We start from the raw sequence: 11,206 nt of genomic DNA on the forward strand, positions 1-11,206 counted from the left end.
AATAGAGCTCCTTGACAGAGTCGTCGACCATTGTCGACCATTTTGGATGCTGCCTTCGTCCGTGATAGACGATAGACGCTTACATTACTTAGTGACTCCATTTCCTTGAGCGTTCCCGTGTTGCCTCATTTTCTTGTGCCGAGCTCAAGTTCGCTATTTCTTCAGTAAGTAGACATTTATAATTGATTTTCAGTGATAAGATTTGTTAGAACAGCTATTGCGAAACGTTGTTTAACAGTTTTGTGAGAGTGTAAAAGAAAAATTCCTCGGTACTGAGCTCCGCGGAAATTGAACAGTTAGTCACATTGTACAGCGTCATTTGCTCTGAAAAATTACCAAGCGACAAAGTCAAAATTATTTGTTTCCTTTCTGTTGTGTATCAGGTCCTCCTTTCTATCTCTATTAAATGCACTACGTATTGATATGTATTTCTTTGTTATATAAGTAGAATTTGGCCGGTATAATAGCCGAGATTTAGCTGAATTCTCGTATCGGAAATAGACGCCCATTCGTACTCCATTTATAAATGAAAATTTTTTGTTAAAGTCTTGTGAGATCGAGAACGATGAGGGGATAACACGTTTTTAATCAAAGCCGCTTATTTCAGAATATTTTTAAAAGTGAGAATTATATAGGATACAAAAAATATGATATATTTAAGTTATCCCAAATGTAATCAATACAATACACGGGTGCAATTACATTCACTTTGAAAGTATTAACTTTGAATAAATTCTTTCAGGTATGTCATTTAATCGAGGAATAAAACGCGATTCCTTCGGGAATCGAAGCTTCAATAACCGAGGAGGAGGTGGTACAGGTGGTGGCGGCGGCGGTGGTGGTGGAAGAGTTGGAAACATGGGCGGCGGAGGAGGCATGGGTGGCAATATGGGTGGTGGAATGGGAGGAGGAGGTGGAGGAGGTGGAAGCGGAGGAATGAATCCATGGGAAGGAGGAATGATGCCTGGCAGAGGAATCTTACCGACTCCAAACAATAATCTGTCTTTAGCATCGCCCCAAGCACAGTTAGCAATAGCCAGTAATCTCCTCACAAATTTACTTCGCAACCAACAAGATGTTCAGCAACAGGTAAAACCTTTCTCTCTCTCTCTCTCTCTCTCTCTCTCTCTCTTCATTATTTAGATAATATATTAACTGTTCTAGTGCCAGGGGTTCTTTCAAAAAGCATATCGATAAATGCCAAGTATTGAGATTGTGCTGTTCTCTGTACCATTTTCGCACTACATAGCACTAAAACAGTTGATTTCTTTATAATTATTAGTAGACTGCGGATGTTAATTTTTATGATTGAATCTTTAAGAAAGTGGAATCAAATAGAATGTTATTGTCAATGAAACTATCGTACCAAATTCGATTGAGTTTTGTATTCTAATATTTAAAAAAAATTGTTGTATGCCATAAACACATAAAGATCTGCAGTCTAATTATTAGTAAATATGAAAAATTACATATATATATATGTGTGTGTGTATATATATATATATATATATATAACTGTACGTCTCTACAGCAGGTACCATCGCTCCTTAGTCTGGGTAATAATTTTTCTGGACCAGGGCCAAATTTCCCAAATCAGCAAAACTTTCAATCTGGACGGTTCAATGATCGGCCTATAAGACACCCGATGAAGAATCAACGGCCCCAACCATATAACAAGGTATGATTATACAAGAGTTATCATTCTATTGTATAAACATCATTTGTAATAGAAATTGCAAAAGGCCAATTCTCAGTCTACACTCTTGTTTTTACATCAACAACACCAATTCTTAAGAAGAAAATATATTAATTCTCCTTGTTTATGTTCATTGATCGATTCATTAATGAGGCTTTCAGTCAGTGGATAACTGTTACTACATGGCTACCCTGTGAAGTATAATCAGATATATATGTATATATACAGTTTTGCCATATATGATTTCTGTAGGAGTATTTAATTGCCATCGCGCAATGTTATTTCATTATAGAACACGGTAACGAGACGTGTATTGATTTCGGAATACAGTTTCTGATTTTTAGTAGTGGATGTTAACTGTGTGTGTGTGGTTTTGTGCAGTAAAATTTCAACGATGACAAGCAGATACGGTTTCCCTCTGACTTGGTTCATTTAGATATTCCATCCAAGTCTTCTATTCATCATTACAGTTGAGACTGATGGAAATTGTTTACTCAAAAATATTGATTGCAAGCTGCATTTTTGACCGTTTTAATGTCTTCTTCTTGTTGATTATTTTTCATTCAGCTTTATCGAACTATGTTCAAAGGAAATGATGTATATGCGTTTTATAAATATCATATCTTATGATCTGTACGATCATTGCCTGTGCAAAGTTAGACGATGCCCATGATTGTGAGCATCTTCAATTATCTACTTACTATTTTCCTTTTTTCCCCCTCCACGAAAGCGTGGAAGAAAATACTGACCTTTTGGTGTTCATTGAAACACCGATATATACGTCCTGCTTCCAAATCGTGTAGAATATTTTTCTCCCATCAACAATCCTAGAGGTTGTAAAGACCGGAATTCGATTCGTGAAAGAATCGCAATTACATCAGATACTTCTCATGACGGTTTGGTCATTTGACCTACATGACTAGATGGGCAATCGCGCCCGTGATGGCCCTGCTGGGCGACGTGGTCCATCTGCACAACAATCTCGTGCACCCCAGTCTGGCAGTCAGCGTATGAACGGAAACCAAACTCAGCATCGCAACGATAAATCTTCTAAACCAATTCCTGCCTCTAAACAAAATCAGACTGCCAAAAAGGAACAGCAGGACGTTAAGACCTCTGATAATGAAAAAGCAGAAGCACCTGTTGTGAAAAGGTAAGCTCCTGGTGATTGTGAATAGTTTCTTCAAACTTCAGTAAGTTCTCATTCTATCACCTGTCTTTGTATGCACGGTGCTTCTTACGTGCATACGGTATATTATTCTATAAATATCAACATTGCGCCCCCCTTTTCTAAACTGACTTTTTAAAAGAATACATACAGATTTATGTATATACACGTGTATCCATTTAGAGTATCTTATATATTCTCTCTCCCTCCCCCATTGTTGATGAAACTCGACTCACATTACAAATTTTAGTTAGAATTTCTACAATTTCGTAATACACGTAATATTCTATAATTACATAAAGAATATATCCCGATATGTATTCTTCTTACTATACACATTATTCAATATATTGTATAGATTGTACATGATAACAGGCAAATCAGATATCTTCACTAGACATGAATATATCATGCCCAGTTTTCTTTCTAGTTTTTCCATGTTACAAATTTTATTTACCTGTGCTATGACTAAAACAAATGGAAGAGATATTAATTATATTTAAATCATCTTTAAAGAGAGAAAGAAACTACAACAAGGCTGGTCGCAATTTTCTCCTAGTTACAAAAGAAATTGTGTATTTGTTTCTATATTAGCGAAGTCATCGAAGAGTCTGAAGACAAGAAACGCGATTGGAAGGACGAGAAGAAAGAGTTGGAGAGCGCGCAAGCTACCAAGTCCAACGATGATGAAAAGTCTCAAGACGATGCTGAACAGAAAACAGATAAAACGTCTACCGAGGAAGTGGAAAAAGATCCGAACGCGTCTACATCTGAGAAAGACGCAAAGATGACTGGCAAAAAATCCGAAGCTAGACATGCTGAGAGTCGTTACGCGGAGGTTCCAATGAGCCATATGTTCTGCCACATTTGTAATAAGCACATGTGGGATGGATATGTAAGTTTCATTAAAATCAGAGAAACATGGATATGTAAAGGTTTCCCGTTCCCCATCGGTGTTTCATGAATCAATCCTTCTTTTAGTCCTTCGAAAATCATTTAAGAGGCCGTGCACATCAATTGATGATGGAGAAGTTAGACGAAATGTACAAACTGAAAGTTGACTTGATGAGGCATGAGCTGAGAATAGCAGAAGAACAGCGTGAATTTAGCTTGACTAACTCGAAACGTCGTGGAAAGAAAGTGTGTATAAAAATACTGAAATGTTCTGCTATTTCGTTGAATGTATTCTAATTACGATCGCTATTATTAGGTTTCCGTGGACCTTAACGTTAGAGAGTACTGTACAATGTGCGACTTGAATTTTTACGGTACTTTATCAACGCATCGGAAGAGCGACAAGCATCAACAGTTGAAGACATTCTTGCACCCAAGATGCTTCCCCTGCCTGAAAGAGTTCCCGTCGCGCATCGAGTACGACGAACATTGCTTAACACCCGCGCATATGAAGAATGCTGTGCAATGTGAAGAACAGCGAAAAAATAAGAAAAAAGGTACGCGAAACACACACATACACAGAAAATTATACGAGCGTATAAACAATATATATATATATATATATATATATATATATATATATATGTATATATATATATATATAATATAACGCACTGTTTAAATGCACATTCTCTTTCTTTTTCATTGCAGACAAACTGGCTAAAGGAGAAGCTGAAGTACGCACTGCCGAAGATGAAGAGAAGGACGTCGGCACTGAGATTAAAACTGAAAAGGAAGAAGAGCCCGTTGGAGAACAAGAATATATAACAGACATCACCGAGAATCTGGCTGAGAAGAAGTTCAAAATACCATCCTACAAATACTGCCGTCAAAACCAAATTTCCATCGGTAAATTTCACCGAGGACGTTTATTGTATTCAGCTTCAAAGTATCTTCCAGGAGTGTGCGAAAATTTCCGAATTCTCGAATATCTTCGAGAACGGGCTAATATGCTCGGGCTGCTTTGCTGAAAATTTTCGAGAACCCGTCCTCATCCGCGAATTAAATTCTCGCGGTATTCCCGTTCTCGCACACCTCTAATTTCTTCTAATAATAACACAGTATTATTTACTATGTATATTATTATAGGAAAGTCCATGGTGAAAGACGTCCAAGGATTTTACTGTGAGAAATGTCGAAGATTCATGATGTTAGAAGAAGATATGAATGCTCATTTGCGCAGCATCACTCATTACCGAAATTTTGTGCAAGAAGTAAAATCTTTGACGTCTACTAATGAGAGTGCTGAACAAAAAACAACAGAGAAAGAAGAGGTATGATATTCATCGAGACAAATTCCACAATGACGATATTATATAATTGGAGCATAATAAAAAATAGGTGTATAACTGAAAACGAGATCGTTTTATTTTTTACAGTCTAACGAGGACGCTGCAGATAATAGTACAGAGTACGAGGGAGGTTGGAAGCGTCGTAAGATTGCTCATTCCGAGGAGAAAGACAACGGAGAAGAGCAGGAATCGCAAGAAAATGACGCTGAGAACGCGAACGCACAGAAGAAGGCAGACGGGGACGAAAAGTACGATCCTCTCGAGGCAGATGCTGAATCCGAGGAAGAAGAGCATCGCGAAGGCGAGAGCAACAGCCAACCAGCTACTCAAAATGACTCTAACGCTCAAGAGAAAAAGACGACACCGGCCGACAAAGCGTGGGCTGATATCGACAACGACAATGACGCAGAAATAGGAAACTTAATTGATGACGGTGATGAGAAGGAACCGCCAGCCGAACCAGAAAAAACTCCTCCGAAAGTAGTAGAGAGAGAACAGAGTCCTCAAGTGAAACCAACTCGTGGACGAGGTGGTTTCGCACGTGGTCGTGGTAGTCCGCGATCACGAAGGGGTCGACGATAAAATAGGTGATAGAGTACCTATCCCCTAAGAGTAAAGTAAGCTTGGATATATATATATATTAAGTAGAGTTATTACACTATTTAGAGTCCGTTTTTAGATTTCACCATTTCGTCTATTTTCCAGTCATCGATATATATTCAAATAACATCATTACGAATCATACATGGTATACATGTATTTCTGTACGATGGGAAATATGCAGGAGGCAATTATTTATCCAAGCTTACTTGATAAACAAGATTTTAATTATGTACCACTTCCAAATGGTATGTAGTACACAGTACATAGAGTCTGAAATAGACTGTGGGTAGATTCGAAACACAGAGAAGATTAAACGAAAACGCTATACTCTCGTGTATCTTGTAACTATTCCATACCAGAAGATACGGTTAATATTCGAGTACTTGAAATATGTCAATGGTTTTTTTAAATAATAACCATACTATATGAAATTTATAAATAAGATTCATTCCTATTAGGCATGTGTTAATGAAATATACGCGAAGTATCTTGCAATAAAATTAAGATATTAATATTATTTTATTCAGTTTATGTCTGGTGTAATAAAATACGTATAATCAAAGTCTATATACAGTACATCATAATGATTTTATTGTTCTTATGATAACGCGATAGGATTTTACTATAGGACTGTATGTTTTATGTGATCAAAGATGTATTGTAAAGAATACTGATATATGGAAAATGCAAATAGTTCGTCGATTGCCTTATAAAAATGTCGAAACATTTACTTTCATATATAATAATTTTCACTTCACCTTTATACCTAATGTTATTACCTTTATATAATATCTTAATTTACAGAAAATCAAATTATAAAACGATTATGATCACCTACCTATGTATCTCAATCATTACTTTTTTGTATTAATTAACTAAGCTATTCACTTCACTTCACTGAAGTATAACATATAGATCAATGATTGTTTACAAGAACAATCGAATAATAAAAAATTGACATCGTATTTTTAAAAAATCATCTAAAAGTCTTTTCATTCCAATATTCAATTCTTCTACATCAGTATTGTAGAAAGTATAAAAATAAATGATATTCAAAATGGATCGGACTTTGTACCTTCCCCATAAAATATTTGATAACCAAAGTCACCAAAATACAGATATAAATCAGGTAGAAAAATTATTATTTACAATTAAAATACAGTGATTTAATCGAATACAAGTGCACCAGTTGTTATAAACAATATTAATCCGTAGACAAATGGGTAGCCAGGAACTCGTCCACAGAATCTGTATCCCACTTGTGAATGTCTAAAATATCTTCAACTTTGTTGTCAGCATCCAATAATTTAATAATTGGATCTAAGCCTCGGATGTATTTTATTTGCAAGTTCTTATATTTGCTAGGTCTATCGCTTTTTATAAAAGCTGAAAAAACAAAAATAAAAAATTATGTATCATACGATATAATACAACGAAGACAATATACATAATTTATATGTAAATGTGATTCTCTCTTTTACCTTGAATTTGTGGATATGCACCAAATTTACATGTGCATACTTCAAGAATAGCACGTGGATAACGTTTTGATCCAGATGCATCGTAATCATCATCTTTTAGACAACATTCTTTGCATTTATCCCTGAACAGTGGAATAATATGTGTTATATTATACAGTGGAAAATTCAAACCAAACCAAACCAAAATTCTCCAATCATAATCTACGTTCTAAATACTTACCATATCTCTGATAAGCCACGTTTATTAAATTCTTCGCACGTAGAACAAAGTAAATTGGCTTTATTAAAGCCCAAGCTTTTACAATCATCTGCTGAAAATTCGCTACTTACACTATTCATCTGAAAATGTTTTATCAGTATGTATTAATAAAAATCATAAGTAATGCTATATAATAAACAGTACAAAGATTTCATTCTGTCATTATACTGCTTTATCCACGCAATATCTTAACACGTATACATGTTTATAAGTAAATATGTACTCTTGATATGTATTCTTGAGGATGATCCAAATTAGGATCGAAACGTAGAAAGTGTAAAATTAATTTGTAAAATTGCTTTAGTTGTTTAATTGATCGAACCGTTGCGCCGAGATTATAATTCTTGTCTGTTTTTAAACATTATTACGATCGATAACTTCAATAACATTTAAATATGTACATAGTGAAAAATAAGAGGTTAGGTAGTAGCTTCTGTACTTGCCATTAAAGTAAATAAAAGTAACGGTAGAACTGTTAAAATATCCATTGCGTTATCTGTTGTTCGTTGTGTGCATCGAATGATGTAAGTACTTATTTAATATTTACAAAACAATTTGTAATTACGACCACAGACAATAAGAGAGTGCCAGAGATGGAGTGCTCATCAATGCGGCTCAAGCTCGGGATTGCTCGGGACAGCTCGGGATCACTCGCAATTGCTCGCAATCACATAGGGCAGTGTGGGGCAGTGCCGGCAGTGCTCCCCAGTGCTCCCCAACCTTTTTATCGTCGCGGACCCGTGCCGGAATTTGCATTGCGTCTTATGGGGAAAGCGGCACGAATTATTTGCTGTTGTCGAAGGAGGTATTCGAAATTCAGTAGTACAAGTCAACGACAAGTCAGACGTTCGAAAACCCCGAAAACTGAGAAAGTATTAGGAGAACATGATAGCGAAAGAGGTATCCGGAATTTTCGGTAGTACAACTCAACGACAGACAAATGCCAGACGCTTGGAAAATTTCGAAAATTAAGTGACGCAATTCTGCAACAAGCCAGACGACCGAAAGTTTTCGGAAACCTCGAAAATGGGGTTTTATATTAGGAGAATATTTTAGCGAAGAAGGTGGCACGAAAATTCAGTAGTGCAAATCTACGACAACGTCGCTACGTTTGCAATTTCAAATCAGTAGTGCATCTCAATGACAAGATAGACGGGCCTAAATTTTTTCGGAAATCAGTAGTGTAACTCTGGGACACAAGTCGGAGGTGCGGGAAAATTGGTGGTTCGATAAACATAAACGCAGATATATACTTTTTATTACATTGTGTTTATTTGTTTGTTGTAGATTCATACATAGAATGTTTGTATTGTACGTGTACATAACTTATATGTATATATTCTAAACATTTGTAACCGGAATGTTCTACTGCAATACTGGTACATACTTATACAATTAGAATTAGATGATCATCCACTGCTATACTGCTATACTGTCTGTGGTGTCGTGCCGATCCCGGAATTGGAGGTCGTATCACGGCTGGGTTGACGGCGAATGATTGTAGAGTCAAACTGCGGAGAAGAAGTTTCTTTATTAACTATTTTGCAAGACTTGGTTTGCTGTCTCCAAGACACAGTCTACAGACTCGGCTGTACTTGGGGTTGTCGATGGATCGGTAGTCGAAACAGTTCTGTCTTGTTGTGATCGCGTAGAAAATTAGGAAAAGCTCGAAGGTAGGGGTGGCCTTGGGAAGTTCGATATGATTGGCTGGAGGAGGGTGTATTTTTGACGGTGGTGGAAGCAGCGTAATTAGGAAGAGTAGGAGAGAGTAGAGGTACTTTCGGTTACTGATACTGACGGCTACGGTTATAAAACTATGACCTCGGTAGGCTAATGCTAAAAACGGTTCCGCATGTGCTCGCCAGCTGCGTGTTCTCATGGTTTGTCGAATATTTTAAATTACGGTTATTTTTTGGGTGCGCTATTCGTCCTTTATGACGGTCCCGGTCGTTATGTCGCTAGTAGAGGTAGGTTAACCTTTTTCAGGATCGTGCGCTTGTCCCTTCGCAGAGGGTTTCAGAACGGAACACTGTCCGCGATCGGGTACACGATCACTGTCCAATGCCTACCCACTCCACTGTAATGCTGTCCTTCTCTACGTTCGGCTTTCTTTTGAACTTTCGGCGCTGTAGACGCAGTCATAAAAAGATAATGTCGGTATGCGATCACTGCCCAATGCAATCAGTGCAGAACACAGGCTGTTGGACAGTAAACGCCACTTTACTGTACACTGATAATATGTATATGCACGACAGAATTGTAAATTATAACAAACATACTACTGCTATTAAGTAAGAACGATCTGCGGGCCATCGGACTTCGGTATCACCGCAAGTTCGACCTAATTACAACGTGTCCCAATTGATATGATTCCCCATCTAGATGTCCCCATCTAGAGGGACGAAACCCTTGTTTAATTGATGAGTAATTGGTTGGCTTCTCTACCAATATAAAAGACATCTCTACTTGGACCACTAACAGTACGATACCGTTTCTCAAAGATTCCTATCGTCCGTTTTACAGACGGCAAATTCATATTAAACAGAAACATGTCAGTTGTTACGTTCTATCAATTTCCAAACTTTGCTATTTCAGTTGATGTAACGCTGTTCTCTGTTCCGACTTTTCATCAAACTTTCATTCCAGGACATCGAACCTCCTCTACTTCGTCGTTTTAATCACTCTCTGGGAATACAAAATGATCCTCGCGGCGAGAACGATGGCGTCGAACGAGATGACGAACAACGTACAAACTCCTGTAATCATAGCGCACAATCTCCCCAATATGGTAAACGTTCAATCTATTCACTAAATTATAAAAGACGTTTCTGCGAATTTTCACAACCCTTCCGGTTTTTGTATTTTACAATTAGATTGATTCGATGCAGGAGAATTTGGATTTGGACAGTGGAGCACGATTGTGCGAGATAGAATATCAAGTCGTAAGTATTTTGTTCTGCATCAAGCCATAATAATTGAAAAATATCCAACAGATTGATATCAACCGTCAACTATGTTAGAATGACATAAATCTGAAAAGAGGAATTGTTGCTTGTGTGTGATTCAATCAGTGGATTGAAGCTAGTGAGCTTCAGTCAACAGAACTTTCAATTCGAACATTATCGTAATGACTATACTATTATATAAAAATTCATGGGCATTCATTCCTTAATTTTTAATAACTTCAACGGAACAAAAATAAATATTTTCTTAATGAGAATTCCTCTTTCAGACCAGAAAGACCATAGGGAAGTGCGTGAAATTAGGCCGCGGATTAACCGGCTGCGTTTCGGAGAAGTATGTGAACCCTTTCCATCAGGATTGCTTCTAAATTCGTCTACCGTCATTTTGATATCGTAAGATTAGTTGTAAGAAGCATCAAGAGGGGTGATCGTCGCATTTTTCAACGAAAATTTCACTGAAAGAATTCATGTAATTCGATGTAAGAACATTACTATAAATCCCGGCAGGTGTCAATCGGGGATCCTTAATAAACTTCTTTAAGAAATACGTGCCTGGTCTCTTCACATTTTCTTTTCTCAAACTTCCCGTATTTACGCCGAAGTAGAAGAGCTACGGTAGGATTATTTCCCTTCGGAACTGAACCTCTCCCACAAGCCTCGAGAGACAGATAGCCAGGATTAGATACGTCGAGCATCATGAAGAAAAACTGGCCGTCGCGTCGCGTCGTGCTTCCGGCGCGCGTGACGAACAGACACCGCTTTTCCCTATCAATTTGGTGAAGTTGTCGTG

The 11,206-nt window shown here is 37.3% G+C and overlaps 3 protein-coding genes across 6 annotated transcripts; 2 read left to right on the forward strand and 1 right to left on the reverse strand.

The window, feature by feature from the left end:
- The first annotated feature begins 19 nt into the window (after nucleotides 1–19).
- On the forward strand, nucleotides 20–6,449 carry Pep (Protein on ecdysone puffs). 2 transcript variants are annotated; one of them, XM_076430176.1, is made up of 10 exons: nucleotides 20–164; nucleotides 743–1,089; nucleotides 1,535–1,678; nucleotides 2,620–2,849; nucleotides 3,459–3,759; nucleotides 3,846–4,004; nucleotides 4,075–4,315; nucleotides 4,470–4,667; nucleotides 4,908–5,092; nucleotides 5,198–6,449. In XM_076430176.1, the coding sequence occupies exons 2-10, from the start codon at nucleotides 745–747 to the stop codon at nucleotides 5,690–5,692; spliced, it is 2,298 nt and encodes a 765-aa protein (XP_076286291.1). In that variant the 5' UTR covers nucleotides 20–164; nucleotides 743–744; the 3' UTR covers nucleotides 5,693–6,449. The 2 variants fall into 2 exon arrangements, with proteins under 2 accessions (XP_076286291.1, XP_076286290.1); XM_076430175.1 differs by having other exon boundaries at nucleotides 21–164; nucleotides 1,532–1,678.
- A 387-nt stretch (nucleotides 6,450–6,836) lies between these two features.
- Nucleotides 6,837–8,081, reverse strand: LOC143212008 (selenoprotein F). Its single transcript, XM_076430255.1, has 4 exons — nucleotides 7,897–8,081; nucleotides 7,415–7,533; nucleotides 7,195–7,316; nucleotides 6,837–7,099 (listed from the first exon to the last, which is right to left on the reverse strand). Exons 1-4 carry the CDS (start codon nucleotides 7,939–7,941, stop codon nucleotides 6,918–6,920), a joined length of 468 nt encoding a protein of 155 aa, XP_076286370.1. The 5' UTR covers nucleotides 7,942–8,081; the 3' UTR covers nucleotides 6,837–6,917.
- LOC143212003 (uncharacterized) lies at nucleotides 7,095–10,827 on the forward strand. 3 transcript variants are annotated; one of them, XM_076430246.1, is made up of 4 exons: nucleotides 7,095–8,258; nucleotides 10,100–10,241; nucleotides 10,327–10,395; nucleotides 10,686–10,827. In XM_076430246.1, the coding sequence occupies exons 1-4, from the start codon at nucleotides 8,047–8,049 to the stop codon at nucleotides 10,782–10,784; spliced, it is 522 nt and encodes a 173-aa protein (XP_076286361.1). In that variant the 5' UTR covers nucleotides 7,095–8,046; the 3' UTR covers nucleotides 10,785–10,827. The 3 variants fall into 3 exon arrangements, with proteins under 3 accessions (XP_076286361.1, XP_076286362.1, XP_076286363.1); XM_076430247.1 differs by having other exon boundaries at nucleotides 10,342–10,395; XM_076430248.1 differs by lacking the exon at nucleotides 7,095–8,258 and adding an exon at nucleotides 9,915–10,004.
- Nucleotides 10,828–11,206: the final 379 nt, after the last annotated feature.

This window comes from Lasioglossum baleicum, chromosome 9 (genome assembly GCF_051020765.1).
Source record: "Lasioglossum baleicum chromosome 9, iyLasBale1, whole genome shotgun sequence".
Lineage (NCBI taxonomy): Eukaryota > Metazoa > Arthropoda > Insecta > Hymenoptera > Halictidae > Lasioglossum > Lasioglossum baleicum.

Bases quoted from the DNA above. Each gene is read 5' to 3' on its own strand.
- LOC143212003 (XM_076430246.1), top strand. From the start codon at position 8,047: ATGGAGTGCTCATCAATGCGGCTCAAGCTCGGGATTGCTCGGGACAGC. The intron at 8,259-10,099 runs GTATTCGAAATT...CTTTCATTCCAG, and splicing joins ATTTGCTGTTGTCGAAGGAG to GACATCGAACCTCCTCTACT. The intron at 10,396-10,685 runs GTAAGTATTTTG...TTCCTCTTTCAG, and splicing joins GCGAGATAGAATATCAAGTC to ACCAGAAAGACCATAGGGAA.
- Pep (XM_076430175.1), top strand. From the start codon at position 745: ATGTCATTTAATCGAGGAATAAAACGCGATTCCTTCGGGAATCGAAGC. The intron at 1,679-2,619 runs GTATGATTATAC...CTACATGACTAG, and splicing joins GGCCCCAACCATATAACAAG to ATGGGCAATCGCGCCCGTGA. The intron at 5,093-5,197 runs GTATGATATTCA...TATTTTTTACAG, and splicing joins AAACAACAGAGAAAGAAGAG to TCTAACGAGGACGCTGCAGA.
- LOC143212008 (XM_076430255.1), bottom strand. From the start codon at position 7,941: ATGGATATTTTAACAGTTCTACCGTTACTTTTATTTACTTTAATG. The intron at 7,534-7,896 runs GCAAGTACAGAA...AAACATTTTCAG, and splicing joins TACTTTTATTTACTTTAATG to ATGAATAGTGTAAGTAGCGA. The intron at 7,100-7,194 runs GTAAAAGAGAGA...TTGTTTTTTCAG, and splicing joins TGCATATCCACAAATTCAAG to CTTTTATAAAAAGCGATAGA.